Below are 17,469 nucleotides of genomic sequence, written 5' to 3'. Positions count from 1 at the left end.
ATTGAGGAGTTAGGATCCGAAGTTCAATGATGTAGCCTATGCTTGGTACCTAAAATAATTTTGCATCATCCGCAGTTCCTGAAACATTATAGTTTAGGAGTGCTGTACCCTACATCATCAGGGTTTAAGAGTTGAGACTTGAAGTCTGAGAATAAAGTCGTTGCTTGGTACCTACAATATGAATTCACTATGAACACTTCCTGAATCTTGATAACTCAGGCGGGCAGTAACCCTGCAGCATCAGGATTAAGGAGTTGAATCCAGAATTTTTTATGTGACCACCACGAAAACTTTTTTGTTGATTAAAAAAAAAATTTGCAAATCGGTTCAGAAATCTCGAAAAAATCGATGTAGAAAAAAGAACCACCTCCTTTTTGACAGTCGGTTAAAAGCCGATGACCTTGAAATATTTACGGAACAATTTTTAAAATATCCCCTTTCTAACAAAAAAAGAATGAATGAAATCAGTATACATTTTAACTTTCATCCCCTCTCATACGGGAACCATGCTCAATTTCGGGATAAAAAGTATCCTATATTCTTCCTCATAGTATGACCTCAAATCGTACCAAGTTTCATTGGAATCCATTCAGTAGTTTCAGCGTGATGCGCGGCCGTGATACAGACAGACAGACAGACAGACAGACAGACAGACAGATAGACAGACAGACAGACAAAAATGAAAAAAATTACAGTTTTGGGTTCAGTATCGATTATAGAGTGCCGTCGAAAAAAAATTTCAAAATATCTTCAATGTACAGAATTTGACCTGTTACAGTTTTATTATAAGTATTGATATTGATTGATCATCAAAACGAAGTCATAAAATTGAGTCAAGAGGATTTGACTTATGGAATGCATCCATAATGCATGATTGTTCTCAATCATACCCCCTTCAAAAAGAAATTACCTACCAATTATTATAAAACAAAGCCTCTCCGCTGAATTCGTATCTCCGTTCGCGCTAATCTTAGAAGCTACTGTATTGAGCAAAGTAGCTTTTTAAAGTCGAGGCTATTTAACATAACCGCCTTGAGTATTACGTTTTACATTATCAGATCTAACAACTTCGCAATATTGGGTTGCATAAATAGTCGCAAATAAGCTATGAATAAACATAATATCTGTATTACTTTACATGACATCACTTATAAGGAAGTACAATATACAGGGGGATTTAACAATTCACTCGCATTAAGTAAACAAAGGCAAAGGTACCTGCAATCTAAATACTATTTTTAACCGATTTCAAAAAAAGGAGGAGGTTTTTTTTTTTATGTATGTTCCCCGATTACTCAAAAACGCCTGGACCGATTTTGAAAATTCTTTTTTTGTTTGAAAGGGTATGCTTCAAAGTTGGTCCCATTTCAATTTGGTGAAGATCTGATGAACATCTTCGAAGATAGATACTGGAACTCCTCAACGGATAAGAGTAAATTGCTCGCGATCAGTGTAATAGCTTAGTAAACAGTAGATTTTTAACCAGTCATAGCATAATTCCATGGGGCCACTAAAAATTGTGAAATAAAAATTTTTTACAAAAAAAATAAAAACCGACTTCGTTACATAAACACTAAAAATTGAAAAATAATTTAACTTATTACCGAATATATTATGTATACAAGAGTTAATATAGTTCCATAATAATATTTTTTTGGGGTCGGTGCCAATGAGGTGCCATTGTGGAGTCCCATAAAAATATGAAGTATGAAATATGAAGACGATTCGCGCAGCTAAAGCTAATTGGCACCGGCACCAAAAAGTATTATTATGGAACTATATTAAATCTTGTATACATAATATATTCGGTAATAAGTTAAATTATTTTTCAATTTTTAGTGTTTATGTAACGAAGTCGGTTTTTATTTTTTTTGTAATTTAATCTAATAAGTTTTTAAAAATAGAAAATTAAACAAATAAGTAAATCACTCTAACGCAGAATAATATATAGGTATGCGTAAAAATAGAACAGAAAATAACTTCATCATTATTGCAATGTTGCCACTATAAAAATATACTTGAATTTAGATGGATTATTTATAAGGAAGTTACATAATGGATTATCTAAAGGTCAATTACTCAACGCGGGTGTGCATTTATACTTCTACTAGCTTATTTCCACGACTTCACCCGCGTGGACTACACAAATTTCAAACCCCTATTTTACCCCCTTAGGGGTTGAATTTTCAAAAATCTTATCTTAGCGGATGTCTACGTCATAATAGCTATCTTTATGCCAAATTTCAGCCCGATCCGTCTAGTGATTTGAGCTATGCGTTCATATATTATATCAGTCAGTCAGTGAGCTTTTCCTTTTATGTATATTCATTATATTAATTAACATTAACAGTACATAGATCACCATAAAATTATATACAAGTGACAATATAAAGATAATCAGTACCCATATTATAAATGTAAGTGTTTGTTTGTTGGTTTGTCCTTCAATCACGTCGCAACGGAACAACGGATTGACATGATTTTTTGCATTGGTATAGTCAAAGATCTGGAGAGTGACCTAGGCTACTTTTTATCCCGGAAAACCAAATGGTTCCCACGGAATTGTTAAAAACCTAAATCCACGCGGACGAAGTCACGGGCGTCAGCTAGTACTTAATATGTTTGTGTTTAACAATGCACAAATTATAATAATGTGCGAGCCACTTAGCATTTAGGAATTATTCATAAAATAACGCATTTAGCATTTTAAAACAACTTGTACCTATTGCAACAAAGCCAAGTAAGACAAGGTCGAGAGAACTTGGAAATTGTCCCTGGTCAACTGGAATTAAACTATGGGCGTTTAAACCCGAACAACGAATCGTGGAATATCTACCAAAATCAAAAAAGTAAACAACGAAAATCTTTATATACAAAAAGGAAAAGCGACTGACTGACTGATCTATCAACACACAGCTTAAACAATTGGACGAATCGGGCTGAAATTTGGCATGCGGATATATATTATGATTTTTGAAAATTCAACCCCTAAGGGGGTAAAATAGGAACTTTTGAAATTTGTGTAGTCCACGCGGACGAAGTCGCGAGCATAAGCTAGTGATAGATATAATACAAGTCGCACTTACGTCGGATATTTAAAATACAACTGCCAAACATGCATCCTTTACAAGACTACCCGCTTTACCTTGCATAGAGTTTTATAATGACACGAGATCGATACATCCTGATAACATACTGTATAATATAGCCATATAAGGTTTGTTGTAAGTGTGCCAACCATAGAGCAGAAACAAAGAGGAGTTGGCCTAAGCAACTGTGCACTGTGATTTTCAACTAGGTCCTGACGTCATCACTGTGGGCGGGGCCTTAGTTAGTATGCTGTCTGCGTTCGTCAGGTTCACATATATTAAGACTCGTATTATCGGTGTGTTTTCGCGTTTTTAAGAACAAAAGGATGAAGTGTTGTGTTTTATCGTGTCAAAGTTATTCAGACAGACGTTCTGATGCTATGAATGGTATCACATTTCATTTGTAAGTAATTTTATACGTAATTATTAAATTGTTTCTACACTTATTGACATCTAGTGTGAGATAGCTGAACTATGTAGTGACATCAATATATCGATGTTAGGTCGCTAAGCGAGTAGTTTTGCTACTAACCCGCAGATGGAAAATTGAGAAGTGGGCGGCGTTCCACAACCCCTCACCCCGCAAAATATCACTCGATATTTCATAGGGAAATCTTAATACAACATCTCCTCTTTGTTTCTGCTCTATGGTGCCAACCCACGCTGTCGTTCAATACCATATTAATAGTTTGTTATTTTTTATCGTTCACTGCAAACTGTCAACTTTCTGTAGGTTAGTTGCGAATAGGAACTGTATAATGAACTTGTAGTTTCTATAATTTTAATTGATTAATGGGCATACTCTGTGCTTGTTATACTGTATGTACAATAAGTAATACAGAGAAGAAAGCTTACATTAGGTATGTTATACTATAATCCACTAATGCTGATTTAACTTTTGATATTTTGAAAATTAGTAGAATAATAAATAAGTTATCTAAATAATTTTTAAATATATGAAGATGGTGCCAATTTCTCAATAGTTACAAAATTCATAAAATCAGACACGGATGAGGAGGCAGATAAAAATTTTGAAGACTGAAGTAAAAGCACGTGACTAATGAATATTCAATCAAGATAAAGAAACACGCCAAGTTATCGCGAGGTAATGCAAACGATAAATCCATATCCATACTAATATTAAATGCGAAAGTGTGTCTGTCTGTCTGCTAACTTTTCACGGCCCAACAGTTTAACCGATTTGAATGAAATTTGGTACAGAGTTAGCTAACATACCGGGGACGGACATAGGCTTTTCATCCCGGAAAATCAATGGGTTCCCACGGGATTTTTTAAGGACCTAAATCCACGCGGACGAAGTCACGAGCATCGTCTAGTTCGAAATAAAATGTTTATAAAAAATCATCTGTAAACTTAAAAAACAAAATCTGCCAAGAAGTTTTTATTACTAACTACGAATAGAAATTCAGTTCAAAAGGCATGAGGTCACTGCAATTCTGATTCCAATATTATCATAAGCGAAAGCAAAATAATATGTTGGCTGTGAACAATGTGACATGACGCCATACTTGACTCATTGATTTTGCACTTTGTTGATCATGTATTAAATAGTTACTCCTTAGTTTCATATTTAAGACTATTATTATAACTATGACATCTAAATTACATATTGAATAATTAAACTTTTTTACAATGTTGGTGTTTGCTGGTTACAAATACAACAGCTTAGATAATGCATATTAAACCAAAAAGATAAAATTCATGAAACAAACTCAGTGTTTAAAATAAAAACCACAAACACCACATAAAGTGAACGAATATGCTAAATGCTAGCGTTCTTTTTCATATTACATATTCGATAGTCGTGTAATTCAGTAACAGCAGAACAATACTGCAATTAAAAAGAGACCTAAGAAAGTTGGATGATATAGAGAAACGAGAAGGAAAGTGAACTTACATATCTTGCAAACTTTACATGTCACAAGATATCTTTAATCTGTGGGAAGCGAAAATTATGACCAATTGAATTCAACAAATATTATAAAATGTTCATAGAATGTTAGAAGAATTCTATTATTTTTCTGAAAAAATTACCAATGATCGTAAAATGCTTAATCTAACTGTGATGAGTGATGAATGGACAAAAGATTTGTTTAAAATCTTAATCATACCGCAAAAGGGCTGATTTCCAAAAATGGTACAAAAATAGTATTATGAGAATCAGTCTATGATTATGAGTAGGTACAATACAAGGACAACACATAACTTGTTCGCAAAAAAAAAAAACGTAACCACACCCTGACTCTACCCGTAACTCTAGTAAAGGTCATAATATCAAGGTAGTTTAGAATGCGAATGTCCTGCACGTACAAACACGGTGTTTTCGTCACAGCCACTGATATGAATGTTAGATAAGTATGTCATGGCAGACAAGGCTTTTCCATTTAGTACTAAATTGTTTACAATTGAAGATTTAAGAAAAGAGAGGAGCTGGGCCTAGTTGTCATGGTTCATGGTTTCTCAGAACACTTCCGTATCTTTTTTGGTTAGATAGTTTATATTCTTTTGGCATCTAATTCGTTAAGGAAAAAGAAAACACATATGTGCTTAAAAACGACGGTCGAAGAAATGAAAAATTAATAGTGCACTGACCTGGAAGTGCAAGATTATGGTCCATATCAATCCAAGTGTCAGCTTCGGGTTCCCGTCGACAATGTCCTCTGCCCGGATGTTGACAAGCTTGATCTTTTTGTACCGGAGGAAATCCAGGGCCATTTGTACATTCTGGAGCATATGAAACCGCATGCGGCCTCGTTCGCGCGGCTGGAAAATAAAATAAATTGCAGGTTTAGTTGTGAGTATAGTGATGATAGAGAATTACAACATAGATTCAGAGAACACTATTTATGAAAAAATCTACACTTCATAATATATTGTACTCTTTCTATTAGGTTAGAACAGAAAAGAAGTCAATATATGCATATTCATTTACAGATATGAATAAAAATAAAAACCAATATTAACTCCGTATTTTTACCCCATCCAGACGATCAACTAGCATATAAAAAAAGATCAATCAAACTTCACAAGTGATCGATATACGCCCTCGACCTATATTAACCCCGCCATCTGCGGAAGGGTGAGATAGCGGTTGCTTCCGGACACACCTGCCGTAATTTATTACAAGCTATTTAGTTTAAAGGCCGAAAGAACTACTAACACGAACATGTTTGAAAATATTTTAATTTGTACTTTAGCAAAATCGACTAAATGACAAAGATTTTTTTAAAAATCATAACAAATGTCGTCATAAAGATAGAAAGATACACATATTAGTCTCCACGTTTAGGTAAAGTGCTTACTTCCATCGATGTACTTCATCTTAAAAACTGTGTCACTTAGAATAAATTATCATTTATTGTAAAAACTTGAATATCAAGGCTGCCTACGAGATTTACCGGATTCTTTTGACATATCATTGATAACAATAATATGTTTAACAAAAACTGATATTTTAACGCAATAATGGCTCATTTGTATTTAACTATTCTCAGCTATAAATTTTAATGATAAATAGCGCCACAAGCCATGCATTTTTAATATGGAGTTGTAAGTTACTGCTTGTAAGTCTTGTGTATATGAATAACTATTCCCATCTAAATACCTCCACAAGCCATCTATTTTTTAAGTATAGAATTTTTAGTTACTGCTTGCAAATATTGAATATTATTAATTAACAAGTGAATGCCTATAGCGTCTAAATTAATGGTTCTGAATACCAACTAAACACCTTTTTTGTAAGGGAGTCCTAAAATGATTATAATGCCAAATTGATTGAACTACTTAAAGTAATTTATTTATTTTTATTTTATTTGTTTTTTGCAATCAACAGCGATATATACAATATAATTTTACATAATAACAGACTGAAAATAAGGCCAAATAGGATTACAATTTTTTACAGATTACTTAAATAGATATTAAATATAAATTTATAACAGTACGTTTGATAATTTAAACAAGCTTTACAATAATATAATAATATGAAAATATAAAAGTAAATGAACTAGTAAAAATACCTAGTAGGTGATTCACAACATATGTATGTGTGTGTGTATGTGTGAGTGTATGTGTGTCTGTGTGTGTGTGGGTGTGTGTTTGTGTGTGGGAGAGAGAGTATGCGTGAGTGCGTGCTTGTGGGTTATGATATTATGCGGATTTATGTACTATTATAGATACTAGTAGAATTATTATCAGTTACATATTTGATTCTTTTTCAGGCAATTTTTGAAAATTTTCTCTCCGTAAGAACCATCCTCGTACTTCAAGGGATATTATAAAAAAGAATTAGCGAAATCGGTTCAACTGTTCTCGAGATTTGCGATCAGCAACACATTCAGCTGTTCAATTTTATATATAGAGATTTACACAAGTAAAAATGTAGACTTACAAGATGTTCGCCAGAAAGCACCTCCAGCAGCGAAATAAGGTTGAGTCCATCGCGAAGGTCTTCGAAGAGGTCGTTCACATGACGGTTCACCTGCAAGAATTAACGTTTTAAAATAATTCATTCATTCAACATTACACGAAGAATAATAAAGAATGACTTATGGACGAATAATAAAACACTTTAAAAGCGCCCTAAACGCTGACTGTGTTTGACATTTGTTGTATGGGAAAAATATCAAAAATAAGACAATATTAATGAAACAGTTTCAGTATTTGGCCGTGAGCCTGTCAATTATAAAATTGCTAATAGATATACTATAAGTACATAGTTTATAAGACGCCAACACGTGTTTACGAGGCATCACCTGCAGGAGTAACCTTTAAGTATACTGCTGCTAATTTAAAAACTCGTTATAAGCGCGTCAATTAAGTATGTTTATATGTTTACTGCTAATAAAGAAAAATATAATCAATTTATCTTAACAGATATAATTGGTCAAGCCCGTAACTATTAGCAAAATGTCTTTCATAGACTACAAAAATAGCCGACAATTTTTTTTAATAAGGCTATTATGTAGATATTAATTATCTTAAACGAAGGTTTCAACACGCCATGCTGTTAATTCCGTACACAAGGCTGAACTCAAAATTAATCAACGAAAACCACAACGACAAAAACAGATTAAAATAAAAAAACGAATAGACCAACTCCGCACTTAAAACGAGGTAAGCACCTAAAAAAGCAAACAAAAAGAGGATTAAAAAAGATCGAAGCAAGGATTTTAGGAAGGTCATTTCGACGGGATAACTAAACTGTATTCAACAAAAACCAAGAATATAAAACTAATTTGTTGAAGACACACCATGCAAATTATTATTTTCTGCGGGGTCATTAAAATAATAAAATAAGCGTACTTAATGATCTAGAAAGAGTTAAAATGGAAGACTACAAAACGACAACAACAAAACGATATCAAACTGATCATTCCATTACAAACTTACTTGCTGAGGTGGGCAACAGGGTTGATTATTGACAATTTCACATACATGAAGCCGCGTGTATGTCTGTCCGAGCAGCGTGAAATGTGTAAAAACCTGAATAAGAGTGATGACAAGATACTGAGAAAAATGAGTACCTACAGCTGTTTACAAAACAGCAATAAAAGTCAACTGCTTTGTAAGACTGTTTAAGAATTCAGATAAATATTCTGTCAACTCATCAATTTGTACTAATTCCATAGATCATCAAAATGAAATATGAGATCATCCTGAATACCCAATAGTTGCGTCAACCATCATAAAGCTAAATCTAACAGCAATATTGTTATTTAATAATACGAAATATAACATTGGTAGGATATAGTGCAAAATAATTTAACAAAGATGTTTTGTGAATTTTCGAATTGCAGAAATTTTAAAAACATAGTGTTATTTCGTACACACCTTCAAATATTTCCAATGCTGCTCCGGATCCAAAGGTAAAGCGATGAAAAATTAAACAAAATGATTTTATATTATTAGTTTATAAAATCATTAAGGTTATTAATAATATATTTTTCTAACTAGTTACATATTACTCACTAGTAACTATATTAATATTTTGTTTGCTTATGGTTTTATGCAAGTGCTTTTTTGTTCGGTGATGTAAATACGTAAAAATAAATATCGAGGATTAACAGATGAATACTACTTCTACAAGCACTTTATATTTTAACTTTATCAAAAACTAAAATTCGTAATTTAATTTCAACAGGTTGGTCCAGGGGTAGGGCTACCTGGAGTAATGATCGATGTGAAGTTTTCTTCTTCGAAATTAGAACCAAGTTTATAAAAACCAAAGATAATAGGTACCTAATTTATATATTTTTTTCTCTTATAATAATGTTATCATATAGCATATACGGCATGCCAGACATATGTATTTTGTTTACAACGACAAAGAAAATGTCCAAAAACATTTTATGCTCAAGTGACTGTACTGTAGGTACTTAGTGGATATTATTAGAGTCATCTCCTTATGTCACACCAATACCCATGATACTAGGACTTAATTTAGCTTATTATTCCAGCACCACAAAGCGCTTTAATAAAGAGCAAAAACTTATTTTATTTAACTTTAATTTTAACACAATGTGCTAAGGTCCAAAACCGGTTAAGTTAACATCCTTATCGTACGTTGCTTTTATCTAACGGTCGAGGAACAGGATTACAGCGCAGGAATTTCAGTGACTCATTGCATATTATGATTAATAACTGCCATTAGTACATCATACCTACACTTAATACATATACACAGAAATGGAGAACTTGAGACTCCCCCACCTAAGAGTTAGGTTTGAACGCAATATCTTGGACAAGAATCCAAATATGTAACATTTGGCTGATGATAAATTTGTTTTCTTTGAATTCATGGACGTCTATAGAGTCCATACTTGTTTTGGGAAACAGAAAAATCTTTTTGTTTTCCTTGCCATATGTGGTAGTAAAACCACCACATATGGCAAGAAACCGTTAATGGGTACATGGATGGTCCTTCAAGGACAAAAACAACACCCCATATGTTACATTTCGGTAACGTTATAACGTCACTAACTAAATGACGTCATGAATTCTCATAATATCAAACGGGACAGCTTAGTTCTTAGAAAATGTTAATTAGTGTCAATTTTTTCCCTTCAAGTCCCGTCCCGTCAAGTTCTGAAAATGTTTCTAATAAAAGTCGCAAGATGTAATGTGTTTGGGTTATTCGTAAATGAAAAAGCCCGAGATTTTATCATATCGCCTAGCCTGCCGCTTTAGAGCCTCTAGCTTATCGATTAAGTTTGATGAGAGATAGTTGAAATAATAAATATAGGTACGTACCTATAGAGCTTTAATATTGCCATATTAGTCTTGAATTAAAAGTAGGTACCAACGCTTGTTAGTGTTGTTCATGTTTATTGATTTTGATCAATGTAATATGACTTCAAACATAAATCAGATGATAAAAATTTTTTTTTTTTTCAATGTCAATAATGTCAATTATTGTCATTTTTTTTTTTTTTTAATACAATAAAACTTAAAGCTAGCCTTATCTAATTACTATATAAATCATGACCGCGTGGAATGGTGCCAAGAATACTGGCTGCATTTCCGCGCTGGACAGCCAGGCTGATCCGCTGCGCAAAAAATGAGCCAGCCCTTCTGTCACCAGTTGAGGCTATTAATCGCGGTGAAATGTCTCGTAAAAATTTTTTAGCACTAAGACTCCATGGCCCCAGGGTCTCCACGGCAAACGGCACAAAAATGTAACTCTCTATAAGAGAGGCATACTTGCGCCGCTTGCCGTTTTCAGCTGTTTCTGCTGCGGCTCCCGGTCTTGATGCTGTCTTCCTGATATGACACGGGGCCAATGTGTCAACGCAAGTTGCGTCCCACATTAGCGCCCGTCCCCGTTCCCAGGGAACCAGCGTCAATCCATCAGGTCTCTTGCCATCATCCCGACTAATCCCTGCTGGCTCAATGAGCGCAGGAATATTTATGGTGGCAAGAGCTCTTTTAATTGTATCGTTAAGAGAGCCATGCCTAAACAGCCTACCGGAGCTCCTTTGGCAAGAGAGTCCGTGGATTCCAAATTTATCAACCTCTTTTCCACACGGACATCTGTGCTGATGGCACAGTGGTGTTCCCAATCTGAGACCTAGAGCCACACGAAAACTTTCGTTATCTAAAAGTGTGCCGAGATTTTTTGATGGCAAGGCATGCAGCCAATACCCAGATTCCTTTTCGGATAATGCTAGAAGCCTGGCACGATCTCTGTCACTTGTAAGATTTTGAACCAAATTCGTATGTGTCAGTTGAACCAATGGCAAATCCCAAAGTTTTTGTGTAGTACGTTCCTTCGGGATGTCGACATTGGGACATCTGACCTTCCAACTCTCTAGGGCCTCTGTGGCATAGGTCAATGATGAATTGGATTTGAGAATTTGAGAGCTAAGCTCTTTTATACTATGCACAGAGGACAGAAAAGCCGGAAGAGCTACACTGGAAATTTTCCTCACGCCGATGCCACCGTACTTGACCGGTAAAGTTGCTTGGTTCCAGGAGTGCTCATCAAAAGTTAAATTTAGAATTTGTTCTAGTGTACTTTTAAGGGTGGCATCCATGTTATCGAGTAGTCCATGAAATTTCCAAATTGGGCTCGCGCGGAGAATGTAAATTAATTTAGGTACAAAAAGGCAATATTTTATTAAAATAACACAGGTTTGAAATGGTTATCCAATTCTAGTTACACAATGAAAGTTCATATTAACACTCGGTATCTTCATACAGTAAAATGCATCCAAAACCTCCAGAGTGCAGAGCGTGCGTTCAGTTGGCCGGTATCAACTATCAATATTGCATCAGCATCTATCTACCTATAACTATCAATATCTGTGTTTTACAGGCCATTCGAGGAACTGCGTGTAAAAGCCTCTAATGACGTACCTATTACAAATTACAACCATGGCAGATGGGAATAAGATTTTGTTTTTCTAATAATTATATCTACGTGCCCACAGTCCCAGTAACAATTAGCTGCGTGTGTCAAGTCAATGCAGCAAATTGATTTTAACATACTACGATTACTTCCTCACACGAACGACGGTGACGAAATAAGAAGACAGCGGGAAGTATGTACTCAACATTCACATCGAATTTCTCTAATCTCTACTACTTATTATGAATTTTGCAGCAGCTCTACGTATTATCTATTCTGTGGCTTTATCCACGCGGAGGGTAGCTGTGTAATCATAAGCTAATGTCAACATCTTACATAAAGCTCCTGTAACAAAGGATGTGAGTAGGCTTCAGCTATGACGCACAGCTCAGGCATCTCACAATGTTTTGGTTACATTTGACCCGGCTTACTCATGCAGAAAACTGGAGGCATTGTGAAACGATTATTATTATCGAGAAACTATTGATTCAGAAAGTGGAATATCAAGGCGAGGACAAAGGACGAGTGATTTACTAACACCAATACCTATCCATACCCATATTATAAATGCGAAAGTGTGTTTGTTTGTGGATTTGTTGGTTTGTCAATCAATCACGTCGCAACGGAGCAACGGATCGATTTGATTTTTTTGTATGGGTATAGTTAAAGATCTGGAGAGTGACAGGCTACTTTTATGCCGGAAAATCAAAGAAATCTCAAGGGATTTTAAAAAACCTAAATCCACACGAACGAAGTCGGCTCTATTATAAGTATAACTAACTAGCTATATTAAATACGAACACGGTAGAAGAAGGAGATAACAAATAAAAAATATTAAGGGTGAAAGTAACAGCGCACGATCGAAAAGTTAGGAGCTTGCGATGAGATCGCAAGAATCTTGTCATCTATCTATAAACTACAAAGTATACTTTGTTTAGTAAGTACACGTTGAAGACGTTATTTGTATTGAAAAATATATTTACAAACATGGACGAGTTTGCATTGCTAATTTTGTAAGCAACTAAAGTAAGTATCTATTTATTATGATACATAAGTGTGGATACACCCGGGACCAGCCGTAAAAGGAATGCGACTCGCCATATCGGACATACCACATCCTTTGTGCCACTTTCACTGACTAAAGATCCACTGTTTGAATCATCAATAAATACAATCTTTGTTTATTAATACAGATGATAAGCATACGGTTCAGAAAGTTGTTCATATGCAGCCTGTTGAGGATATAAAATGAAAACTATTCATTGCAAAATTAAGATATATATATATATATATAAAGATAGTCCGGCTATACCAAAAGGTATTTCAGAATTTTTGAATTAGTTAATAATAGTATGTGAGTAACAGTGGCACATCCATACTTCCATACTAATATTATAAATGCAAAAGTGTGTCTGTCTGTCTGCTAGCTTTTCACGGCCCATACATTCAAACGAGTTTAATCAAATTTGATACAGAAATAGCTTGCATACCGGGGAAAAACATAGCCTACTTTTAATTCCCGAAAATCACAGGATTTTTGAAAATCTACATTTACGCAGACTAAGTCGCGGGCATCATCTCGTAATTTAAAAAACTCACACAAACAGTATTTACAAACTAGCTTTGTTTTTTAGCTTAGTCTGCAGATTTTTATGAAAACTATCTATCTTCTAAATATATAAAGGGAAAAGGTGACTGACTGACTGACTGATCTATAAACGCACAGCTAAAACTACTGTACGGATCGGGCTAAAATTTAGCAGGCAGATAGCCTATTATGATGTAGGTATCCGCTAAGAAAGGATTTCTAAAAAATTCAACCCCTAAGGGGATGAAATAGGGGTTCGAAGTATGTGTAGTCCACGCGGACGAAGTCGCGAGCATAAGCTAGTTTAATAATAAAAATATAAATCTTGTGGGAATTAATTAGTAAAATACACTTAGGAAATGGAATATAGAAAGAAAGACATTGAAGACGAAAACCATTTGTGAAACATAAATTTCAAGACAATACAATCATTTAAAACAACTAACAAACCGCACAAATAAATTGCAGCATTATTTACAATTGGAAGACAAAGGCATCCTTTATTTACTCGCCTCCATCGTACGTTGCTCCTTTAAGAATTCAATCCTGTGCAAACAGATTCGCTTTGCACTTGATTGGTAATTATAACGAACAGAATATAAACACCGATGAGGCTTGCAGTGTTACTGGTTTGACGTGAACAAATTGGATGCAGGAATACGACATTCGCGTTTAGAAACATTGGCAGGCGCATTTTATACTATAGAATTAACGAGAGGCGGAGATGTAGTGCAGGCTGCAGAGACAAGTCTCCGTAACAGACCAAGCAAGACCAGCATGATGGTAGTTTTACAAACAGTTTCGTAAACTGCAATAGGTCAGAATAGCCTAGTTGCTGATAAAATCATCTAATCTGGTATTACAAGATAATTGAAGAAATTTTTAGTACAAGACCTGGCTGAAGACCTATTTTGTTGAATTTATCTAGCGTAATATAAATCTTGCCGGAGTTGAGAGGCGTTCTACTATTTGGATAGAATTATTTTTAACGCCTTGCTAGTCCTTGTAGCAACTACTTAAATATTTGAAGGATGTCCATACTCTTACTGGCTTATCATTATTCTAGTCAGTTTTATAGCCTACTCACGAGGTGACCGTCACGGCGTCACGTCAATATATTTGTTTGACATATAATGTCGCCGCCGCGCGCCGTCAATCTATCGAACATGGCCACGACTGGGAGAATCCCAATGACGTCTAAAAAAAGTGTGATGTAGTTTCGTGATGTCATTGGCAAAATATTACCTTTCTTACTTTTTTCTGATTAAAAAAAATGAAAAATCTTCTACTTTTCTTCTTCGCATAAAGTGGAGAAGTATTTACTGACCACTTACACTTTACATAATAAGTTAATTCATGATAAAACCATAAGCAAACGTTATCACTATTGTAAAAAATATTATTTTAAGAAGTAATTTGTACCTTTTTAAGGTGTTTGTTGACCCATTTTGTGAACGTTTTCTTCTGTATCGCATCCCGTTCGTCTGAAATAAAGAAAAATAAATATTAAACTTCTATTAAACTGCATTACCTAATTTGAAACTAGATTTAACAATTTATAGCTAGCAAACACCTATTTGAAGTAGGTAGTCAAATTATTGTTTATAAGAGATCAATAAAGTCGTAAACATGAAATATCTAGGCACTGTCTATTAAGTACGTGTTTTAAACAGTTCGAAATAGTGTTATTGACAATTTACAATGTAGTAGCTAAGTACATTCATTCCCGTTTACCCGACCAAATTGCAAAGTATCAAGAGGTGAACGAACCTCACCAAATCGATGGCGGTCTGATCTAGCTTATTAATAGTTTATTTAACTATTTCTGTCTAAGGTCGTTGCCAAATTATTCGTGGATCGGAAGTAGGTATTTGTCTAGGAAGCTTGTTATCAGCAATACATTGCAATACCGTATTGTAAATTAGGTGCCAAAAATTTGTTTTAGTACAACGTCTCAACTCATAGCAATCGTATAAGATCATAAAAGCTAGTAGGTATCTCGTGAATTATTTTGTCGTAACCTGTCTTATTGATATAATTTTATCTGTCTAACCACTGTTTGTAACACATCAATATTAGTAGAACTAAAGTACGCAACAGGTCGAGATGGCAATCGGGGTATGAGGCAGGGGGACGCCCTGCACACCCGCACGTCACCCGCGCTCACCCGCACTGGGTTAGCGCGGGGTCTGTGCGCATGTGCGGGGCGTTCCCTCTCCGATTACCACTCAGACCTGTCACGGACTATAGTCCGTAGTTAGATGATTTTGTGGTTAAACTTTATCAAACAATTTTCGTGGCATTTCGGTATAGAGTGGGCGAAAATAAGTTGAAGAGGAATTTCAGCAATCTCGTCAGCGATTTTTGCTACCTTAATTAAGTCTGCACATAATTAGTATGTCCTACATACGCTTTAAAATAGATGTAGAGTTAATCAGATTGATTTTTTAAATATGCAATCGTCCTTCATTGCGATCTCACCTGATGGTAAATGATGATGCAGTCTAAGATAGAAATGGGCATGGTTTCTACGCGCTATTGTACCTGAACACTTATTTTTTATTGCGAGATAGGCTGGCGCTTAACGACGAACCGGCCAAGTGCAACTCAGACTCGCGCACCGAGGGTTCCGTACTACAGTCGTATTTTTTGGCAATGTGCACAATAAATAAATAAAAACTTTTTTGTGATGTGACCACAAATTCACGGTTTTCGGATTTTTCCCCTTACGCCTGCTATAATAACACCTGCCAAATTTCATGATTCTAGATCAACGGGAAATCGGTACCCTATATAGATTTCTTGACAGACACGACAGACAGACAGACAACGTAGTAATCGTTCATCGTGAACGAAGGGTTCCTTTTTTCTTTTGAGGTACAGAACCCTAAAATAGCATGACGAGGTCTGGGTTGGAGCGCGCTAGCCTAGAAGATGGCTATTGGAGTGATTTTAATTGAGCTGTTGCTTTGCCCTTATGCATTTACACATACAATTAAGTATTAAGTATATTTAAAACGTCACAAAGAAAAATATAAATAGACACATCACACAGAAAATGTTTTATTTTAGAAACGTGCAAACGTATTAGCAAGTTGCGTGTAAGTCTGTCACGAAATGCGTGAATGGTCAAGTTATTTTATATAATATAATATAAAATGGTACTAGTACATTGCGTTAACCATGCAATTACCAAAATACTATCTGTAGAATCATTACGAACTAGATGATGTCCGCGACTTCGTCCGCGTGGACTTAGGTTTTATTAAAATCCAGTGGGAACCCTTTGCTTTTACGGGATAAAAAATTGCCTATGCCAATTTCCGGAACCCATGCTTCCTCTTAACCAAATTTCATACAAATCGGTTAAAGGGATGATGCCTTTAAAAATCCCGTAGGAACTCTTTGATTTTCCGGGATAAAATGTAGCCTATGTCCGTCCCCGGGATGTAAGCTAACTCTGTACCAAATTATATCAAAATCGGTTAACTACTGGGCCGTGAAAACATAACAGTCAGACAGACAGACACACTTTCAAATTTGTATTATTAGTATGGATTGTCTTTATATATAGAATCAGCCCGCAAATTCTTCAACGTGGATTTATGTTTATCAAAAATCCCGTGGGGACTCTTGATTTTCGAGGACAGAAAGTAGCCTATGTCCGTGCTTGGTATGCATTATGCAAGCTATCTCTGTACCTTAAAATCGGCTAAGCGGATAGACCGTGAGAAGGTACCAGAAACACAAAATACTTTCGCACTTATAATATTAGTAAAGGATGTGGTTTGAATAAAACACATGTACTAGGATGTGGATTGCTTAAAACACACGTACTTATGATATTTATAAATGTACCTATCTCTAATTTAACTGAACTAATTTAACAGACGTTTAAAACTAGTGCTGTCACATTGTTCCAT

The 17,469-nt window shown here is 35.1% G+C and overlaps 1 protein-coding gene across 14 annotated transcripts in view; it reads right to left on the bottom strand.

The window, feature by feature from the left end:
• shot (dystonin-like protein short stop) overlaps positions 1-17,469 on the bottom strand; it is a 263,692-nt gene that overhangs the window by 144,757 nt on the left and 101,466 nt on the right. For 6 of the 14 annotated variants that reach the window (XM_069499576.1, XM_069499585.1, XM_069499574.1 and 3 more), the window contains 3 exons: positions 14,969-15,030; positions 7,501-7,590; positions 5,703-5,873 (listed from right to left, as the gene is read on the bottom strand). In XM_069499576.1, coding sequence (XP_069355677.1) covers positions 5,703-5,873; positions 7,501-7,590; positions 14,969-15,030 — 323 coding nt within the window. Of the gene's footprint in view, positions 1-5,702; positions 5,874-7,500; positions 7,591-8,501; positions 8,595-8,942; positions 8,961-14,968; positions 15,031-17,469 lie in introns of all 14 variants that reach the window. The other 8 variants (XM_069499572.1, XM_069499569.1, XM_069499575.1 and 5 more) reach the window with 2 other exon arrangements.

Source organism: Maniola hyperantus, chromosome 7 (genome assembly GCF_902806685.2).
Source record: "Maniola hyperantus chromosome 7, iAphHyp1.2, whole genome shotgun sequence".
Lineage (NCBI taxonomy): Eukaryota > Metazoa > Arthropoda > Insecta > Lepidoptera > Nymphalidae > Maniola > Maniola hyperantus.
Note: the sequence above shows the minus strand (reverse complement) of the source record. Positions and strands in the feature narration are given on the sequence as shown.